The sequence below is a fragment of the Ischnura elegans genome, chromosome 1 (genome assembly GCF_921293095.1).
Source record: "Ischnura elegans chromosome 1, ioIscEleg1.1, whole genome shotgun sequence".
Lineage (NCBI taxonomy): Eukaryota > Metazoa > Arthropoda > Insecta > Odonata > Coenagrionidae > Ischnura > Ischnura elegans.
Window position 1 is genome coordinate 161,541,977 of NC_060246.1, and position 23,284 is coordinate 161,565,260.

The 23,284-nt window shown below is 40.8% G+C and overlaps 1 protein-coding gene across 1 annotated transcript in view; it reads left to right on the forward strand.

Moving 5' to 3' along the window:
- Positions 1–22,045, forward strand: part of LOC124171649 (acetylcholine receptor subunit alpha-like) — a 501,957-nt gene extending 479,912 nt beyond the window's left edge. Inside the window, exons 10-12 of the mRNA XM_046550909.1 lie at positions 19,139–19,256; positions 19,320–19,670; positions 21,391–22,045. Coding sequence (XP_046406865.1) covers positions 19,139–19,256; positions 19,320–19,670; positions 21,391–21,588 — 667 coding nt within the window. The 3' untranslated portion in view covers positions 21,589–22,045. The remainder of the gene's footprint in view (positions 1–19,138; positions 19,257–19,319; positions 19,671–21,390) is intronic.
- The last annotated feature ends 1,239 nt before the right edge of the window (positions 22,046–23,284 follow it).

The following is a 23,284-nucleotide window of genomic DNA, read 5'->3' on the forward strand; positions in this document are numbered from 1 at the left end:
TTTGTATCTCTAGATACAATAATTTTTTAATGTTTTTATTCCATCATCAGTCATGTGAAATACTTATCCTTAATAATTGACAGGTTTAAAGAATGTATGCATGCTGGAAGATCCAGCACAATCTTGAAAAATAGCTTTTATTACTTTTTCATCCTCCTCATCCACGGCGATTTCCACTGTGTGAGATTATTGTTCTCACTTAATGTTCTGGTGTCACCATAGCCCCAACAGTGCAAACGCTCAAATTTATTAACACTTGAACATAACAAACTGCTGAAATACCGTATGTCTCTCTTCCAGACCTTATGAATGCTTAGTAAATCGGTGTAAAGTAATGATCCGTTGTATTTCTCCAAAACGCTAACTTCACATATTCCAATATTGCACCAAGTGCACATTAAAAGCAATGAGTAAATGACAGTAGTTAAATGAGAGACAAACCAAGCTTTATATTAATAGCGAACGAGATTATTGATTTAATTTATGTTACATTTCAATTTCGTGGCTTCTCGACTCCGCGCCGACAAATCTTCATTACTGGAGAAGAAATGAGCGGCCATGAATTTATCTACCCTCAGAATGTTCCCAGAATGAGTCTTTACGAAGTCGGAGTCAACCATTGCGCAATGCAAATACCGTAAAAACTATTTAACTATTCACATCTGTTTTTCACAAACCCTTCACGTTATGAATCAGTATCGTCGTAGATGTTTGTTATCGCCGTTACGGTTTTGTTATTACCATGGAGCGAGTCTGCTTACTCGCATTCTGACGTCACAGGGCGTTTTTGTAGCGCGAAAGAATTTAGTAATTTTTGCGAACTTTTAAGCTCTGTAGCAACAAGAATATTGAGAATTATGAAGTCATATTTTGCATACGTTAATAAATTTAACTTACCCATGTAAACTTGTAAAAAAATACCTTTTTAATTTTATGAGAGCACCCCATTAAATGGGCGAGGTGGAAAATCCAGCACCCTCAGGCTATGAATCAAGCCAGGAGAACTCTCCTTTCATCATATGGTTCCCCATATGATCAGTTCGTATTTATCTGACTTGAATGCCATTGATTTCCATGTAGGCCTATTTGGCTGTTGAAATACCTCCCTGGTTAGTTTGTTGCTCTCTCCCTATAATTCACTTAGACAATAGCCGTCGGAAATCCATAGCAAATCTACTTTTTCATATTTTCGCGACATCTTGTTTTCCTCATTGCAGCTAATTTTTGCGACATATTTCTTCCTATTGCACCTTCTTCGCTTAGAAAAATATTACTTTAGTATCGAATTTGGTGATAGGGGAAGGACCTAAATCTGTGCGTGCTATGGACCATCAGTGTACTTAGTAGACCTATTCGAAATAAAAAGTATAGCACATTGAAATAGACGTGAATGTAACTGGGACACTTACCATTGTAGAAACCATGGGAAGCATTTAAATATTTGAATGTATTAATGGAATCAAAGAAATAAAAATAATTTTAGAATGCATGCATTTGGGCCAAATTTTGACTGTAAATTATCATTAGAAAAAATTAGTGAAGGCAGCTAAACTAAAGAAAACTTGAAGAAACTTCATATCATATCAAGATAGATAAATCATTACGTGCATCATGAATCATATGAGAGCTACATTACGCCTCATGAAATTAATAATTATAAATATTAAAATTCATGAACGCTCATTTTGAAATAATCTGTAACGATCAACGCTGAGTCTAGTGTGAGAGAGGCAATGGCACAATCTAGTTTTGAACGGGCGTTTCCCCGTATCTCAGGCTCATAGGTTGCCAAAAAAAATTATAAAAGCTGGAATCTTGTTGAGTGAGGATGTTCCACATGCCAGAACGGAAATGTGGATTAAATGGTGTGAAGTCATTCTGTAAAACGCCTTAGGGAGTTTGTTTGCCGTAAAAAAAACTTCTCTTGGAAGCTCTTTCGCTTATCTCTATTATTTAGTCACCATTGAGGAGTAGCGTTTCCCGTACATTATTGATGAATTATATTGAATTTTTTCGGATTCCTTAATTTACCATGTTTCCTCTACTAGACGGATTGATGAATGTTTTTTTTTTCAATTTCTAAAGCTAGTAACAAGTGAATAAAGAATATTCTCCATGCTTTTTCTGTAATCAGTGATGTAATCAAGATATCTAATATTATTATAATGATTTTGCTTCACCGTTTGACGCAACACTTCTCCATCTCTACTTCCCTTTGGTTCTGGGTTCATTAAGATTGTTTTCTGCTTTCATGCGTTTTATTCGAAAACTTTTTCATTCTCTCCCAGCTTTTATCTTTCCTTTCTTTGGTCCAAACCGCTCCATTCCGTCCCACGGGTTTCCTTGCAAAACTTTGGCCTTTATTTCCGCTAATCCGTGATGATGCGGGTGCTCTTGTACGTCTTACTCTCTGATTTTCAGTTCTCTTGCATACTTCTAAGTTTATCCAGTTTTCGTGCTGGCCGTTTTCCATTTCCTGTTTGAGGTTGTTTGAGGATTATCGCGCGAGTTTCTAAATATTTACTGCTCGAAGTTTTCATTATAAATAAATGCTTCCATTTTCTGAAATCCTGAAGTTACTATTATAGCCATTTGTATCAGGCTTAATTTTCTTGGTAGGTTATTTTATATTTATGATGAAAAATAACTAAGTTTTGAATCTAAAGTTGTACTGCCTATGCAGACTTGGTGTTCAAGGTAGGGATATGGATGAATCGCTGCTGCACAAGGTATGAAATTCTCTCCCAGAAAACTTGGAACAGAGGTGTGCCATATGTACAATAAAAATTAATAACAAATGAATCTACTCAATGTATGTCAAAATAAAACTTAAAGATTGCGTTATCAAAGACGCCCTGAAAGCTTTGAAGTCGCAAAAGTTTGAATCTTGTTTTCTTCTTTTTCGTTTTCTTTTAATCATGGCCCTTATGTCTATTCTTCGTTTTCAAGTATAATTTGCTCTTATTGATGAGCCAAGTTCTTATTTATGAGTTTTTTCCTTCAAAGGTGATACCCATAGCATAATGAATGTATATTCTATTCCATCCTCCAATGTTGAAGCATAGTTCGGTGTAAATATTAAATCTCGTGATTTGAAGACTTTTCATAATGAAGAACACTGCTCTCCTTGCTATTACCTTTGAAGCAATGGTGTCCTTAGGATGATCCGAGCGTTGCCCTATTGCTGACATTGTTTTTAGCATCATCTCTTTGTTTTTCGAAGGGAATCTCATAGGTCACTGTTGAGCAATTTTCCGTTCCGTGATTCCGTTGAGCAATTTTCATTGTTAATATTTTTTTAGTGGAGAAGCATTGTTAAAAGAGATTAATTTTCTGAAGCTTACTATTTTATTCTAATCTTGCGACACCTAAATTTGGTTTAATTAAGACAGATTCAGTTGAGGCCTTTCAAAACCTTAAAACTTCTGAACATTTTTGTGTTCCTACTATCAAATATTATTTATTTATTTACTATCAAATATTATTAAATAGTAGGAAGCGGCGATCCAAAGAAATATCAGCTCCGGCAATGGAATGGTGGCAATGGGAGGGGGGTGGGAGGAAGAGGGATGATGATATGTGTTTTCTACATCTACATAATACCCTGCGAGCCACCTCTAGGGTGTTTGGCAGGAGGTGATCAATTACCAGCATGCAGCATGCAATTTGATTCCCGCATGCACACCACACGGTCCAAAAAGCGTCACGTATACTAACAAATTATACTACCATATGCTGTTAGTAATAATAATAAAATTAAGAAACATGCATTAAGTTTTACATAGGTTAGTAGGCTACACTACAAGGCATGCAATCTATTTATGAGTTCTATCGCTGCCATTTTAATCTCTTATTGATCGTGGAAAAAAAGACATTCTGAGCCTGTCTGTTCTAAAATCTATCTCTCTTATTTAATTTATATGATGTGATCTTCCGTAGTATGTTGGCGTCCATAAGATATGGTTAAATTCGTTGGAAAAGACACTGCTCTTGAATTTATCTAAAAGGTTTACGGTTTACGGTCCGACAGAGATTCCCATCCGAGTTTATCTAAGAGGTCAGTTACACTTACAAGACTATCGTAACGACCTTTCACATACCTGGCAGCTCTTCTTTGCACGCGTTCTAACTCTGTTATTAAGCCTTTTTCATGAGGGTCCCAAACACTGACAGCGTATTCTAAATGTGGTCTAACGAGGGAAAAGTAGCTAATTTCTCTCACTTTGTCGTCGCACTTTCCTAATATTCTTTTAACATAACCTATTCTACGATTAGCTTGACCGGTTATTTCTCGAATATGTTTATTCCACGGTAGATCATTATTGAGTCTAACTCCTAGATATTTCACGGATTCAACAGTCTCTAATTGGATACCCCTTATCATTACCATTCCATTCCATACCATACCATTCCGTGGAGAGCCTTCCCTTATCCACTCTCAGACGCCATTCCCCATTCCTACTCGAGTTATATTCCTTGTGAAGACCAGTTGCGTCTTCTCTCGCATCTTCCGCTTGCATAATCTCCATGTCATGAAAGGGTTGGGATGGGGGGGCTGAGGGGCGGACTGTTTCTCGAAAGCCATTGCAAGGAGTGTATGGGGGAGAGCAAAAGGCACTCTCCATAGCAACGACATAGAGTTCGCCCCATTCCGTCTGTATAGAAGCCCGATACGTTTTTTCGCAGGGATGAATCTGATCCTGAACAGATTGTGGAGAAGATCCCCTTCCAGTAATGAGTGCGGCAGTGAACACTTTGCACATTCTGTTTCTTCTTTTTTTATTCCATTTTATATACGATGGTTTTTATTTTTTATTTATGTTTCGAATACATGAACAACTTCTTAGTACCTTGCGAGCCACATCAGCGGCTGTTTGGCAAGGGATGAGCGTACACCAACATGCAGTTAATAGGGAAATTGTGTTTAAAATTGCTTCAATTCAAAATCATTAAATATGGATCATAAGGTTGACTGTTATCTATTAGACCGTTAGAGCCATGGTTACCTATTCTGCAATTTTTAATTTATCGCTGAAATCATTTCTGCACAGGAGTACAGATCTGTCTTTACTACGGTAAGTTAAGTCTGCTGGAAATAAATCTGGCACAGTCAGAAAATTATATTTTTGCTCTGAAGATGGCATTACTGTATGAAAAACCTTATTTTATCGATGGCAGCATTAAACTTTAATGATGTTGTTCTATTACCAGTTATGAATGATCGTCAGTTACTAATTATGACATGCACATGCGAAGCCACGAGCGAACTCCGGTTTCACCCTTTTGTGGACGACATGTTTGTAACCTACAAACTGTCCTGAGCCATTGAGGAAATATTTATCAGGTCTCTCAATGTGAGATTTTTCTGCCAGAACCATAAGCGAGAGTGCTGATGGTAACAGCTCATTTGCTAACCGAGCGCTCAATATGCCGCCATTTTTGACGAAAATTTTAATTAATGTTGACCGATGGATCGTACGGGCATATTACGGAATAAATTGCCCATTAATTATAAATTAGCTCCCTCCTCCTTTGCCGCAGCATTCAAGTTTTAGCGGTCATCAACTTTAAAGCTTCCGTTGGAATCCATCCAACCGCCATTCGCTAATTGTTTTGAGTTATTTATAGCATATATTTGTCAGCGGTATATTATTGCTCCATGTAACTCGGCGTATACGAGTCTCAATAGGGTAGTTTCCTTCATCAAAGGAAATTAAATGCATTGATTGCTATTCGTTGCCCACCATTAGTGTATTCAGAATATAGAAATTATTTTGTTTTATAAATCCCAGTTTAGACGAATGTTAATGTTCAATTTTAACCTCATTTGAAAAAGGCCAGATTGGCGCCCATGCGATTCCGCACCACGTGACCTCACAGGGACCTAGTTTCCATACGAGTAGATAGGAGTTTTACTTCGTCTGAGAATACCAATGCGTGCATGAGGCTCTGGAGTTCAGGGAAACATCTCTTAATAACCACCCATTAAAATTGACTTAAGTTCGGAAAGTTTCCTTCGTTCGATAGGGTATTAATAATCCTTATTTAAGCCAAGCGCAACCTGGAAGCAGGGTACTCAGCTACCTGCTAGCATCCTGCGTCGTATCAGTGCTCAAAGCCTCGCCCCAAGGTCACCTCACTTTGCGGCAGTGGGAACCAGAAATACGTCACACGGGCTTTTCCTATCATTCCTACTTAGCCGTCGCGTTTTCGCGCGCTTGAAAATTTTCACTTTTCATTTAGTCGCGAAAAATAGATATCGTCATTTAAAAATCTAAAAGCATGAAATACGTACTCCAAAAGTAATAATCTTTCGATTTAGGCAGTAAAAAAAATAAAAGGAAATACTCTTATTTCTGAATATGAATGTGAAGGTACTCCCATTTTTATCATTTCTTGCAAGGTCTATTGATGGGTAATAGTAATCTAAAAATAGCTACATCCACGTACATAAGTCTCCTTTTAGGTGTAGGAGTAGCTTCAAATGTTAAAATTTACAAAATTTATATAATTTAAAATGAAAATTAGTAGTTAATACACATTTTAACGCTTAAGGTCAACTTACTGCCGGTGGTAGAGTCACGTACCTGTATGTAGATTATTATCTAGTTTTTCGCGAATAAAGGAAGTTTACTAATTGCCATGCATGAAAAATTATTACGCTTGATGTAAAGTTATTTAGCATTAAGCTACTGCGCGAAGGGTCCCGAGTTCATATCCCGGTTGAAGTATTCGAAAAGCGAAAAGTCCTCGAAGTGTGAAGAAGACAATGGAAAGCAAGTGGCCCCCCCACCCTAAATGAATCACGGTCCCACTCCTGTGGCTTAGTGTGAGGTGAGCTCTAACACGTAATCATAAATAACCTCCGGGTTGAATCAATGTGTAATATTAAAAATGGTCATGCAAAAATAATTAACATGATGTTCCTGGCTACATCAATTGTATCATTTTCGCCATCGACACAATGCTTTCTACACTCAGAAAATTGTAATTTTCTTCTTGCTGTATTAGAGGTGAAAATTCTTCCGCGTAGCGAATAGCGATGGAAGGATTATTTTCCTTTTCAACTTTAAAGTATACATGAATAAGACAATTGTGTGGAAGCATAAGATCACCAGAATCCTCATGATAAGGAGAATAAACAGTAAATGGGTTTATGTATTTGTAGTGGGCTAGTGTTGCTTTTCATAAAAGAAACCGCTGTTCTTCATAAAAAAAGGGTCTTCGTTACCGCTGATGGGATTAATTACAAAAATAAGGGCCGTTGCGATGAGTTAGTGGTCAGATGAAGCTAACGATTGGAATTTTACTTGAACGATATTTTTGGATCTAAACAACGATTTGATGTGATTGGTGAATGCTGTGACTATTGTCTTTCGTTTAGAGAGAATTGATTGCACACTTTAACTTCGATGTATTTGCAAATTCAGTCATCTTACTCGCCGAGCGTCCACGTTATTACGCAGGTACCTTTGGATTTTTTCATCCACATGAAAAGAGTTTCTTTAGCCCTCGTAAGTAAAACGTTAAGCTTCTATGACGGAGCAATACATTTAAATATTGCCTCTAGCGGCTCGGTTATAAAATAATGCTCATCACTGGATCCTGAGCGATTAAGCACAGTGAAACGGCTAACTTTTACAATATAGCTGTTATGAAATTTTGTCATGAAAGAAGTTTGGCGTGGGATATCACAGACTTTGTAATAAGTATCTGTATTTGTGGTCAAATACCTCTCGCTTTACGAGAATAAGTCGATTATAGCCCTGAAATTAATTCTTGTGGTTAAAGTCTTTTATTCGTTTGCCTTCAGCTCGAACTCATGCTCTGCAAAATGACATGAGGGGCAAAAAGGTTTTCAACTTCAAAGCTAAGTGAGATGGAATTTGAAGAACGAGAATTGGAAAACGTTGCGCTTGCACATTAAGGCAAGATACTTGAGCATATCGTCGTTAGCAATATCATGACTTTCTTGGACAGACGTAGCTTCCTCCATGACTCTCAGCACGGATTCCGAAAAGGTAGATTATGCGAAACACAGCTCGCGCTCTTTCTTCACGACGTTATAAAATCTGGTGAATCGAAAAGAGAAGTTGACGCACTGTTTCTAGATTTTAAGAAAGCTTTCGACACTGTACCTCACAACAAACTTTTATACAAATTACAGTCATGCGGATTAAACGAAACAGTGTTAAACTGGATACGCGACTTTCTCAGAGATCATAAACAAAAAGTTATTCTTGACGGAATTAGCTCCGATGTTGTAAACGTTACATCAGGTGTTCCACAAGGAAGCGTAATCGGCCCCCTGTTGTTCATTATATACATTAATGATCTCTGCTCCCGCTTAAGCAGTAAAATACGTTTATTTACTGACGACGCTGTCATCTATCGCGAAATTAGTGATCACTCTGACTATGAAATTCTATTATCTGACTTAAACAACGTTCATTTGTGGAGCCAAGAGTGGGGACTCAAACTTAATCTGAGCAAATGCATGGCGGTACATTTCTTGCGGAATTCGTCCAACTCTAACCACGTTTATGCAGTGGATGGCATTAATGTAAAGGCAACAGACGAAGTAAAGTACCTGGGAGTTACGATAACCTCGAACCTCACGTGGGGAACACATATAAAGAATATTTGCGGCACAGCCCTGAAGAAATTAGGATTCGTCAAGCGTATTGTGGGAAGATTTTCGGATGAGAAAGTAAAGGAAAGGTGCTATTTCGCTCTTGTCCGACCGCACCTTGAATATGCAGCGAGCATATGGGATCCGGTGCAGAATGACTTAATCCGCGAACTGAATAAAATTCAAAGGAAGGCTGCGCGTTTCGTCAAAAACTGCTACGGGCGTACAGACAGTGTTACCCAGATGTTAAGCGAGTTAGGCTGGGAGCCGTTGGAGACTCGAAGGCTGCGCGCTAGGCTTAGATTGCTTGAACAATTGAGAATGGATATCTTTAAGAGCGACACAGAGAACATAATATTAGAGCCACACTATATTTCCAGGTCCGATAGAAGTGATAAATTAAGAGAGATGTTTTGCCGAACGGATAGATATGCGAATTCGTTTTTCCCCCGAACCATAAAGGACTTTAATAAACGCTAGTCCCAACTTCGTTTGAGCACTTAATTTTTTTTTTTAGCTGTAAACGGCTGGTGTCCTAACACCCCCTGCCACACGCCTTTTAGGCGGCTTGCGGGGTATTATGTTGATGTAGATGTAGATTACTCTTCTTGTGTCTCGCCATGCCGTCAGAGGTAGTAATAAGTAGAGAAATTATTTTTTATCATTCCATGCTCATGTACAGAATTTAATCAGAGGTAACTTATGTTTTATTATACAACACAACCAATATTATTTATTTTACGAGCCGTATATTGTTGATTCAAATTGATTCAATGCAGAGGATTTGCTTATAGATTACATGCTAATAAAAACAAAGAAGAAGGAGAAATGTATCGTGATTTTTATCAGTTATTTTACTCAAAGTTTTAAAAAGTTTTCATTCACCGTTAAAATTCAATGTGCGAATGTAAATTAATTCACTATTGAATGAACCCGCACAGAGTATCTAGAATTATAGGAGTCGGTGGAGATGGAATTTATATTGCATAGTGGTCTGCTCAGTAGGTCACCAGCCCAGCAGTCTGTGGTTTGCTTCCCGTTCCATTGGAGTTTGATTCCCAAGGCAGCCATTGCAAAAATATTGTGTTAACCTGGTGTAAAGGAAGGTATCGCATATTAGCTGTAGAGGTAGATATCCTTTTAGCAAGAGTATGTCAGTAGGCTCGTTAGGCTAAATTGAAATTAGAGTTGTTCATGATTAAATTTGTTTAAAATATATTGAAGTTTAAATGCAGGAATCTTAAACATAGACATTCTCTATAGGTTTATGACTGTCGCAGTTTTGATGGTCATAGATGGTGTAGCGTAAGGGAAACAACTCAATTCAAACTGAAAACTATGAGAACATTTTTATTCCTCTGTTGTGGTGTTAAAATTCATATACAATCTATTGCTGAAAAAAATCGATTATAGTGTCGAAACTTCCGAGGTTGTCCCCGAATTCTTTAGTAAAATAAACAATGAATATCCCCAGCTTCGTGCCTTTCTCGCACCTAGATTGGGCCTCGCCCTCGATTTCTGGTCACGTGACCACCCTCCTTTCTTTATCCCAATCGTTCCCTCCTTCTCACCATTCCGGGTCCTCCTCCCAAGAAGCTCATCTCGAAGTCTTGTCTCTCTCCTCATCTGGACACCTCCCTTTTTCTTCCTTGAATTCCCAACTGGCAACCGCCTCCTCTTCCCTCCTACCAATATTCCACTACATTCTAGACCATTCCTTGAGGAGCCACTTTAATTATGAGTAGAGATGCGTGAAAATCGCAAATGCGATAAATGCGACATAGAGGCGATGACTGGACTTTTTTGATATTTTTACACAAATTTGCCCTTTCGACGTCAAAATTCGTGCATTTTGTGCCGAGCGAAGTTTAAATGCTCCGCCGACACTCACCGCTTAAAGCATGTGAGCGACTGGCCAGCTGCTAGTTGGCTGGGACTCCACGTGGCCGCGAACTACAAGTGGGCGCGGGCAAGCTACACCTCCGCCACCATATGTCTTATTCCTTCATTTGTTATTATCCTACAACATAATTAATTGAAATATTCTGTATTTTGCCGTATAACTGTGTTTCACTACATTTTATCGTCATCTACCACAAAATATGAAAATAAAAAATAGACGCTACAAAATGCGATAAACTGTTATTGAAAGTGCAATAAAATAAAAATGAAATGCGATTTTCACGTATCTCTAGTTATGAGGTAATGTGTTTTGGGTAAGTCAGCGTGTGTGAGTTTTCATGATCTGCAACTAGCAAGCAGTGAGTTTTACACAATTTTACACACGAATTAGGCTGCGGCGGCGAAGAACTTCGACGATACATGCTAGGCTTAGATTTCTTGAGCGATTTAGAATCTTTGAGAGTGAGAGAGAGATAGATCATCTTAGAATCTATGTCTCCCGGTCCGACGAAAATGATGAAAATAATAAATATGTTTTGCCTAGTAGATAACCATAAAAACTCAAACAATAGCGGTCTTAAATAAATTCTGAGTAGACCACAGTGCGCACCTTCTTTGCTAAGAGCTTGCGTTTTTCCAGGCCGAGATTGCTTGAGGAATTAGGAACGTATATCTTTCAGAGCGTCACGGATAACATCATCTTAATACTTTTTTGTATTTCCAGGTCCCAAGCGATATAATAAGAGAGACGAAAAAATAGGAGCAGACACTCGTTTTTCCCCTAAAAATTGAAGATCTCAAAGAAGTACTAAGTGAAGCTCACCACAGACTACATATTCCCCAATAGTATCAGTATCACACGTTCAGTTCCTCTCTCTAGGCCATCTCACACTTTGAGAATTTTTTAGTGGTAGCTTCCGAAGGCCTCCCAAGGATAGAATTGGGTAGTTTCCTTCATCAAAGAAAACGAAAGGCATTGATTGCGATTCGTTGCCCACCATTAGTGTATTCATAGTATACAAATTATTTGGTTTTAGAAATACCGGTTTAGACGAATGTTAATGGTCAATTTTAACCTCATTTGAAAAAGGCCAGATTGGCGCCCATGCGATGCCACTCCACGAGACATCACAGGGACCTAGTTTCTACACGAGTAGATAGGAGTTTTACATCGTCTGAGATTACCAATGCATGCATGAGGCACATAGCTCAGGGAAACATGTCTTAATAATCACCTATTAAAACTGGCTAAGGTCGGAAAGTTTCCTTCGTTTGATAAGGTATTAATAATCATTATTTAAGCCAAGCGCTACCAGCTAGCATGGTACCTGCTACCTGCTAGCATCCTGCGTCGTTTCAACGCTCAAAGCCTCGCCTCAAGGTCGCCTCACAGGGCGGCAGCGGGAACCAGAAATACGTCACATGGAGTTTTCCCATCATTCCTACTTAGCCGTCGCGTTTTCGCGCGCTTGAAAATTTTCACTTTTCATTTAATCGCGAAAAATAGATATATCCATTCGAAAATCTAAGAGCGTGAAATGCATACTCCAGATGTATTAATCTTTCGATGTATGCAATAAAAAATAATAGGAAACCACCCTAAAGGTCCCTGTGACGTCACGTGGAATGGCATCACATGGGCGCCAATCTGGCCTTTTTCAAATGAGGATAAAATTGATCATTGCCATTCGTCTGAACTGGGATTTCTAAAATCAAATAATTTGTATATTATGAATACACTGATGGTGGGTAACGAATCACAATCAATGCCTTTCGTTTTATTTGATGAAGGAAACCACCCTATTACTTACATATTAAGGGAAGGTTGGAAATGGCTCTTAAAAATATATAATAAAATTGAAAACGTATTTGATTTAATTAGCAATTGGGGTGTCTCACAGCTGTCCTATTCTTAACAATGGTATGACTCCGCCTTTCCTTTGCGGGTGACGTGGTGGGCAAGTGGACCTTGGAAAGGCCGAGGGGCTGTTCTTTCATCCCTATGTGTGAGTGTTCTCTGTCGACGGCCACCTTCCCACGGGACCTCCCTCGCCCATTTGCATTCCTCGCTCGAATCCAACCTATTTCTCCCCCTCTCTCCCTCTCCAGAATAACCCCACGGGAACCTTCCAAGCTCCCCCCCCCTTATACAGCCCCTGCCCCCCAATCCCCTTCGCAAAGCGGTTCAAAGAAACGAGAAGGTGGTCCAGTCCCCACAAACAACGACTTCTCTCAGCTCACGTCCTCCCGCTTTTGTTTCAAATTCCCAACTTCAGTTTCATATCTTCTCGCCTAAGCCACGCTCCCCCCTCGAAAGGCTCAAAAGAATCAGAAATTTTCGGAAAGTATGGTTAATTCTCATCCCTCTTTACGAATCGTCGTGGTGCGGGTGCCTCGATGAAATCTTGGTGAGGGGATGAAAGTTTTCTCTTTGTCGAGGAGGATTATATCAGATAAAATTCTTGCTTTAATCCCTAATTTGTGTTTTGACTCAACTTGAAGTTTGTCAGGGTGGTGGTAACGCATTTGAATGCTCTATTTTTTTATTTGCAAGTGCAGACGAAGATTTTTGGCGTCATTCCATCGTGAAACAAAGTAGAGAAAAAAATTGCTTGATCGTGAAATATTTGACCCCTATGAATCGCGTTTGAAAGAAGAGGATCTATTTCGTCAAAAATTGTCTGTTTTGCAAGGGCTGCCCACGGTCTTTTTTTATACGCAAAACGTAGCAGTTTTTGCTACAAACACGGACGTCGCCTTAGGGGACATGGGGGACACCTCCCCCCCCCCCAATATTTGAAAAATCAGTTTTGTCTCCCCCCCTGAATTGTATAAAAATTATAATATAACCCCATTTGTCCCCCCCAAAGTGTTGATGCTGACGACGCCAATGGCTACAAATGTCCAGAAGAATTCATCCACATCTCCAACTTACAGAAAGAAACTTTAGGCCCACCCTAATAACTTTCATATTTCACTTGAGTTTTAATTTTCCCCATGCCTGATGGCTGGCTAAAAATACCGGTGAATAAGATCTGATATTTATTAAAATTCAGAAATGATTTTTACTTTTCTTGAGCATCAATTTGAAATTTTTTACGATGAAGTAAAAATAGAGTGATACCTCTATTCAAGGACACCTCTGATTGAAGGACAGAATTCGATTACCTGGCAGAAATATATGATATTCTATTGGGATCGAACCTCTTTTACAAGGATACTTACAGCCACCTTGTAAGGCACAATGCTTCGTATAAACGGGCAGCATCAGAGTAGATTTTCTCACCCATTTCTTATCGATGTTATCTTTTTTCTGTAAAATTTGCGTTTATGAATAGCTCGGATATTGAGGAAATAGAAATTTGTGAAACAAGGGTGAGGGATACAAGGAGTGTGAACGGAAGGGTGTCCTGGAATACTTTCTTGGAAATGGCAATCCCATATTTCTGAGGATTTCGTGCAGACGTGCGTGGCACGCTTTTGAGCCTGCGGATGCCTATGATTGATACGCAGCAGTCCACAGATAACACAACTGGGAGAGGGGAAAAAATATTTTTAGCGCGGTTTTCAGTGAGCGGTACTGGAGTGTGTGCAAACCTTTTCCTGCACCCGAACCACTTTTAAAAGAAAAAGCGCTTAAAGTTGCAGTAGTTGCCCATAATTATTAGATTATAATACTTGCTAGGAATAATTTAAACCTTAAAAATAATGTTTTCTCAGGGTCACCTCTAACTTTACGCACACCTCTCGCTTAACGACACATTTTCTGGGACCATTTATATCCGTAAATGAGAGATTTTATTGTGAGGACATAACGAATAAGTTTTTCCTCTAAGTCACTGCATTTTGTTCTTATATGATTACGGCAGGTTAAGTTGTATTTTAAGCTTTTATTATAAACTTTCGTGACGAAAATGAGTAGTAAGTCTTTTTAAACTTTCAGTTAAATAGGTACTATTTGAGGCCATTTTATTTCATATTAATTAAGATAATTCTGATTTAAAGTTTAATATAGCGTATATTCAATATTGGTCCAGGTAACCGAAGTTGAAGTTGCCTCTCACGCCATAGTTGTTTACGGCGTAGTCACTAATGTACTGATGCAAGGGCGCAGCATAACATTAAGGCTAGGCGGGGTTTCAGGTGCAACTAATACTGGGGTGCCTAGGGTTGTGGTACACCCTCCAGGGTGATCGGGAGGTGCGTGGGCCCTCCCCCAGAAAAAATTAAGATAAATGGTTCAAAATATTGAGTTTTACGGCCTTCTGAGGGATATTTTGTCAATACTCACACTATTCTATAAGCAATATTAATCCAATTAAGTAAATTAGATTTAACTTAAAAATTTATCTGGGCTCTGGGCGGGGGGTTTATCCCCCAAATCCCCCCCCCCCTCGCTGCACCACTGTACTGATGAGTTGTTTACTCGAGTAAGTATACCCTTCCTCGATTAGTTATCTGCATTTTTACCGCTCCTTCTCCCTCAATCTCCCAGCCTACCCCATCCCATACTCTCACCGCCCCTCCAATTTCTTTTCGGTGGGATTACGGCCCCTCCCTTTCCTCCCCCTCCCCTAGGGCCTCAAGCCCGACCCTTTCCTCTCTCTGAGGAGTTTTCTCTCTCTCTGGTAGAGGGCAAGCCCGCATGAGAATAATAACAACGGGTGGGTGGATATATTCCTCCCCCCAACGCCCAACCCTCGCCCCGTGTTGTGGGGGTTGCAAACGGCCGCCATGAGACCAGCTCCTCTCGATACCCTTTGGCGTTCTTCTTTCTCCTATCTAAGGTGGCCCGCTCATCTAACGTCTGCATCTACATCTACATAATACCCTGCGAGCCACCTCAAGGGTGTTTGGCAGGGGGTGATCAATCACAAGCATGCAGCATGCAATTGGACTCCCACATGCACACCACACGGTCAAAAAAGCGTCACGCATACTAACAAACTATACTACCATATGCTGTTAGAAAAATAATAATTGAATTGAGAAACATGCATTAATTTTTACATAGGTTAGTATGTTACACTACAAGTCATGCAATCTATATACGAGTTCTATTGCTGCCGTTATGATCTCTTATTGATCGTGGAAAAAAAGACATTCTGAGCCTGTCCGTTCTACAATCTACATATATCTCTTATTTTATTTATATTATCTGATCTTTCGTAGTATGTTGGCGTCCGTAAGATATGGTTAACTTCGTTAGAAAAGACACTGCTCTTGAATTTATCTAAAAGGTTTAGTCTACTTTTCAATCTACGGTCCGACAGAGATTCCCATCCGAGTTTATCTAAGAGGTCAGTTACACTTACAAGACTATCGTAACGACCTTTCACATACCTGGCAGCTCTTCTTTGCACGCGTTCTTACTCTGTTATTAAGCCTTTTTCGTGAGGGTCCCAAACACTGGCAGCGTATTCTAAATGTGGTCTAACGAGGGAAAAGTAGCTAATTTCTCTCACTTTGTCGTCGCACTTTCCTAATATTCTTTTAACAAACCCCATTTTACGATTAGCTTAACGTTTGCATCTACGTTCTAGCTCGAAAAGGCGCCTCAATGGGTGTATGTGGAGGAGGATTTCAGTATACCGAGTTTTGCCAGAAGACTTTACGGAGTCATCCGCCGTGCACAAATGCGCCAAAGTTTTACAGAAAAAAATCATTCGCCTTGACCGGGATTCGAACCGGAATCCAGTAGATTTGCAGTCGAGTGCTGCCGGATTCACCAGCAAAGCACTCTCCCGGGAAATCGGGGATCTAGGTTCGGATCCCGGTCAAGGTGAATGATTTTTTATATCTGTGAAATTTTCTCGCAAGTGAAGTGGGATGGGGTGAATGGATTGACGTGACGTTAGGCCCAAAAAAAGGCTTCCCATTGCGATAATATCTCCTGATTCAAGCACCAGAATAGCCAATTCAACATGAAATACATCTCAGCGTAGCTGAAATTCGGCCAGATACGACCACTCTCGGCATAATTCACCCTGCACAATTCAAGTGGAGGATTTTTGCATTGCGTGATTGGCGTTTTTATTTGTTTTGGATGAATCTAAGCGGAAAAGGAATGCTGAGTGTAGTGGCATTGTATGAAAGAATGGGGGAAGCGTTGTTGCCTCGTGGGTAGAGGGCATGGTTTCTGAGCGTTGGGTCCTGATTTCGAATCCCGGGTGAAGCTTTCGTGCATCCCAAATCAAAATAAACTATTAGGTGGCTTAGGGAAGGGAGCTGACCCCCTTACTCTGAATACGTCCAACTCGCACGCCTGTGAATTAGTCCGAGGTGAGCTCTACGCTCACTTATCCCAACTAAAATTTCGGTTGGAACACTGAGATAGTGATTGACAGAGGGTGGGTATTCTTCCTCCTCGCCCAACTCTCTCCCTCTGTATTTTTGGGATAAGGGTTCGATAGACGGCCGCACCGAGCCCAGTTTCTCTTCCATTGACTTCCTTCCCTTGGGTGGTCTCCTTCCTCATCAGGCAGTAGGGGTTCATCGTGGTGGCGGGCTCATAAGAGGCGGCACAAGTACTCGGGCGTCAGTGCCGAAACTGACGGTCAGCGGAATTATTATTATACATTGCTGCAAGTAGGCTATTGCCGGGTGGCAGCATTAGATGTAAATGAATAACAAATGTGTACATACCAAGTTTCTATCTATCTAATACAAAGTTTATAAACAGAATAGGCACCCATGGTTAAAATAATACACTAATTCTAATCTCATACTACTAAGAATTTAACATTGTCCCAATACTTAAACCAATTTCAAACAATCCATTAAATACAATAATTCTAATATAATACAACTAAAAAATGAACATTGACCCAATTTCACACTCTCCCTTTTGATCAACCACGTAATTTATCAGTGAGTGATGAACACTTCTTCCTAAAAATTTTCGCATTTGCAGGGAAGACCTTAAAAATAACTTCAGGTAGGTCGTTCCACTCCTTTATTCCTATATGTAGAAAAGATTTTTTCAAAATGTCTGTTTTCTGTTTTTTTTTTTAACTTAATTTTCAATTTATGATCTTTCCTTCCTATGTTGCAGGGTGAGTCCAGCTTAAGACCTATTTCTTTCCAACCCCGCTCATTTGTAATATTTGGAATCCGATGATATTGAGTTACGGTAAAGTTCCAGCAATATGGATAAGAAGGCGATGGTTGCCGTGGACGGGGGTAGAGGTTATCTGTTCCTCCTTAAATTTGTCTGAGATTTAAGTGTTTCTGTTATGTATTTTCCCTTTCGGCTATGTTTAAACATAAAATTTAGATATTTTGTGCGTGAATTGCTTAAATGAAACCATTGTACGCAAGATAGTTGTTTCTTGGTGATTTATTCGGTCTAGGGTGGAGTATCCTCCATGTTATTTGTTGAATAACCTCTATAGAGCAATGGAAGTTCTAGGGTTTTGATTGCTTACAACATTTGTAAAAGGTTTTCGGGTTGGGCAGCGGGTGAAGCTGTTGAGGGCCGACGTTACGACGAGTGACGCTCTCAACGTTATCAGGGCTTTTACTGACTGAGTCGCAGCCGTGTTAGCAATAAGGGAGCTACTCTTCAAAACGTCCCCCTTCGACAGCCTCACCCACTGCTCAACCTGAGAAAATTTCACTCTATTTAATATCTCATCTTAGTATTAACAATACTTAAAAGAGTTTGGCCGTGATGGAACAAGTGGTAAGCTTTATTGAAGTACATGTCTCGAAATTCTAATCCTTACAGCCTCGATAAACTTTGATTCTGTGTATGATGATAGCATAGATCCATTTGGTTTTCATTGCCACAGAAAATTTTTACATGAATATTGTGCTCAAATTAGTATGCATGCTATGAATGATTACTGTAATGTTTCTCTTTTATCTTTCATAATAGCTATTTTTCTCGTGCATTATTATCTGCATGAAGAAAAGTATATGAAGCCCTATTATGACTCACTATAGCTTGATTTAGAACCTTTTGGAATGCCATTTTACGGAAATGTATAACTATTTTATAAATGTAAATATAAATTTAATCATCGATGGCAATGACATAAAGAGATATCCAAATTACCTATGCTAATGTATAACTCTCAAATGCAGCATACAACAAAAAAGGCTGAAAGTCATTATGAAAAAGAATGAAAGTCTCTGGTTCTAATATAGCTCTGCATTTAAATGCGGAAGTGAGAAAATACTTCAAAAGGCGTTAGTTTCATGAATTTGAGAACCAAAAGACGTAAAGGAATATCAAATGCACAACTACCTGGACAAAAATTCTCAAACACCTCTTGATGAAACTTTTATCCCAATTATAGTCTCACTAGAGTACCATGCGTAAAGCGTGGGCTATATCTATACAGGGTTGAGAAAATTGTGCCGCGAAATTTTAACCTCGGATGGTTGATGACAGTGTAAACCCACACGATTTTCCGTTGATAGTCATAATTCGACCTAAGCATCATTCGTAATGTTGGTTCATACTGGCATCAGCAATCAATGGGTTAAAATTTCGTGACACAATTTTCTCCACCCTGTGAAGTATCGCACGTTTTTATTTAGAAAGCTTCCCGGTGATATCCTCGCCTCACCCGCATGTCTCGTTGCTTCGGTTACTAGGGACCTCATGGACCCCGTCAGCCTCATCGGCAGCGGCTGCCGCATCCACGGCTCCGCCCCGCCCCCCCTGCTGCACGAGGAAACCACCTTCCTGGGGTCAGCGGCGGCGGCGGCCGCGGTGGCGGCGGCGGCGGCTGCGGCGGCGGCGGCAGCGGCTGCGGCGGCCGCGGCGGCCGAGGAGGAGGAGGCGGCGGAGGCGGAGCGGCGCCGGAAGCAGGCGCTGCGCTCGGGTGCGGAGGGGGGCGGTGTGAGGGCGCGGCGCGTGGTCGCCGAGAAGGGCACGCCCACGACGGAGGAGGACGACGAGGAGGAGGAGGAAGACGAGGAGGTGGGCAGCAGCAGCTGTGTGGAGACGCCGGGGAACGGCGAGGCGAGGCCCCCGCCGCCCCCGCCGCCGGCCCAGGTGTGCGGGGGCGGCAGTACCCGGAGGAGGCGCCTCCACCACTGGCACCACTGCCCTGAGCTGCACAAGGCCATCGACGGCGTCCGATTCATCGCCGACCACACCAAGCGGGAGGAGGATTCCACAAGGGTGCGTTCTTGGACCCACCAAATTACAAATTCATACTCCTCAATTTTCCCGCTGAAATGATGTGGTAATGGGATTCCAAAAAAAGTTAATAATCATGCATCCCTCTTACCAATTTCTATTGTTGTTTCTTAACGGCATTTGCAACGGTCTTCTGGAAAAAATGCTAGAACAGAATCTATACTCTAATGAGTAAAGACTTTCTTCAAAATATTTTTGGAGTGTTATGATGTAGGAACGTGAATAATGGGATTTGCAATAGTGAGATAAGGATAGAATTGAAGCATTTGAATGACTTTATTCGCAGTTTTGTTAGTACTGCCCCAATCCGCGTGTATCTAAGAACCTGACTAATCGAGTCACATATGTGCTTACATAGGCCCTCCAATTGGCATGGTATAATAATCTTTACCTGAGAATAAGATGAAGAAATATTGCAGAATCGCTCATACTTGGACATAAATCCCAATGATACTGACGCCTTTACGCTGCTCATGTGCATATAAATAAAGCCACGGCTACGAGTTGGGAGTCAACTTCACCTGCATTCTCCAATAGCTATTCTCCATCTCCCCTCTATCACAGAATTGGGAGCAGCAGTATTGCTATTTTTTCTATATTTCGTCTACAATGGACCCCCTGGTACTATAGATGATTTGTGAGACCATGCATACTCCTAAATTTTCCCGCTGGAATGGTGTGGAAATGGGATTCCAAAAAAAGTTAATAATTATGCATCCCTCTTACCAATTTCTATTGTTGTTTCTCAACGGAATTCGCAACGGAATACTGGAAAAAATGCTAGAACAGAATCTATACTCTAACGAGTGAATACTCGATTTTCGAATTATTATTGGGAGAAATTGAGGATATTTAATTTGATGCTTGTAAATAACCTGTATCTAACGGGTTTTGGACCTGAATACTCCTTATCAAGAGTTACGGTTAAACTGTAATTTAGTTAAACCTCATGAAAGCCACTTGCTAGAATCTAGAAACTGATTAAATGATGATAATGTAGCTTTTACGTAAACATTTGGGCTGTAATGAAGACAAATGTCATAACTGCCTATAAATTTGTGCAGCAATGAAGCGAATTGTTACTTAGTTTTGGTAACATGGGCTACAATGAAGATCGTTGTGTCTGGTACTAGAAACGTGTGCCACAAATAAAGCTCATTGTGGCTGGAATAGAAAGATCAACAACTTTATTATTTACCACATAGTAATTTATTAAGACCGACCATGGTTTCGTCACTGAGTGACATTATCAGGCGTCTGTTGTCATCTGTCTGTTTGTTTGTGCTGAAGTTTATAAAAAAAGAAAAGGGTTTTCCAGGGTAAAAAATTTTGTTGACATGTTACCAGAGCAGTTGAATAAATAAGTTAAAAGAGACAACAACATCGTGTATAATTAAGAAGTATAATTTGCTTACATTAATAGTAATTGTTTTAACGAAATGTTAATTTAAATCAATAAGGGAAAGTGTTGAAGTTTATAAATAAGCAGAGGGCTGTCAAGGGTAAAAAGTTGTTGACAAGTTTCCAGAGCAGTTGAATGAATAAGTTAAAAGAGACAACAACATCGCGTACAATCAAGAAGAATAATTGAGTTACATTGGTTTGTTATCATTGTTGCTGATACCAATGAATATGAGGTACAGTGAACCTCCTAGAAAGGTAACAATCTCTTGATGATGTTGTTTTTTGCGTTCGCCCGCAGGTGAAGGAGGACTGGAAGTACGTGGCAATGGTGCTCGATCGCCTCTTCCTCTGGATCTTCACGCTGGCCGTGCTCGTCGGCACGGCTGGCATCATCCTGCAAGCGCCTACGCTCTACGACGACCGCATCCCCATCGACGTCCGACTCTCCGAGATCGCCTCGACGACGGCCAAGCCGCATATCGCCACCGGGCTGTAGTCCAGAGGCCCGGCGGGGGACCCGCCGCCACACTCCCTACACCTCCTCCTCCTCACCGCCTCCCGCCAACCGCACTGCCAAATCGACGGAAGGAAGAAGAAGACGAGGGCCGCCGCGGAGGGGAGCCACCTCCGGGCAGCCCCCCCTTCTCGCTCGAGAGACGACGGCACGGGCAGACGGGAGGCCCGCGCCGACGCCGTGGGCCTTTTGGAGACTCCCGGAGGCGATACTTGCGAGAGGCCCCAACCCTTCGCGGACCACACCGGGACCATCGCTCACCGTTGCTTAGGAGACAATCCGTAGATGATCTTCTGGAAAAAAATCAGAAAAAATTATCAGTAATAATAATATTAACCAAAGTACCTATTGAAGAAATCATGATCGTAAATTATATCTCCCCCATCAAACAAAAAAAAAGCCGCGAGAAAATTTTTCCAAAAATATTTAGCGTCCCGAAAGAAAAACACAAAAATTCATAAGCATACAAATATTATTATTATTATTATTATTATAAATACATCAAAGAACACAAGAACTTTGATAAGAAAATCCTGTACACAATGATCAAAGCGAGCGAGTGGTTACAAGAGGATCCTGGGAAAGCTGGTCAGCGTGGAGGATTCGCTCAAGAGGCAGTGACGTACGCCTTGCTTAGTGATTGGTGGAGAGACTCGCTGCAGGGCGTGCGTATCTGTGTGCGTGTGTTGAGGGAGGGTTCAGGAGGTCGCCTCCTTCTCCTCTAGTCACGTGTCTTCCTCTTCTTCTATCGGCGTCGCTCCTCGTGTGAGGAGTTCAACCTTGTCCCGTTGTCGTCAGAAAGGTCGCGCTACACAGCACCGCGTTTCCCTCCGATTCGCCAGCACACAAAGAGTCATTTCTGGCTGCTGCTGCGAATATCTTCAGTGCGGCAGAAAAGCATGTTCAGGGAGCGAATCGGAGAACGCATCGGTGAAACGAAAGAACAGCTTTAGAACGCTCACCTTTCTGTGCTCGCACGGCAGTTGCTCATCGCAACGAGGCATTGGGGCTCCCTTTATTTCGCGAGCTTCCGTGAATGTGTGCTTTCTCTCCCTCTGAGGAAGGGGGGGAAGAGGGGAGGTAAGGGGTCGGGGGAGTTATTGGCGCTCACGCCATCGGCGGCCTGCGTAGCCGGGCGGAATCAGTCGAGAGCGAATGATCGCAACAAATATATAATATGTATTCAATGTTGAATCGTCACGATGGATGCGAACAGACTTTTCGGATCGCTCCTCTTTGACGCGAGCATCCGTTTTGTCGAGAGCTGGAAATAACGAACGTCAACGAAAATATAGTGTGCTTGATTAACTAGGTTAGTTTATTTCCAGTGTGAAAACAATGCGTATGACTTGCCGCTGCGTTACTTGAAACGTATTTATGTATGTTCGTTAGACTTTTCAAAAAAAAAATGATGAAGCACTTTTTGGGTTAGGGTGTTGTTAACTAATGAATTCGGGTTAAATTGTTACATATTGATGATTACTATCAGAACTTTCTCGTATAGCTCATCTCATGATCGTTGCATCTCATACTATTCATCGTCAAATGTACTCGTGGAAACATTAAAATCGCTCAATTACATCGAAAACCGAGACTGGTCTTGCTTGGGGGTGGAGGATGAAAAAAGTGCTCAACGAACACGTTTGGTAGCATTTCGAGTAGAGCTCACATTTTCATG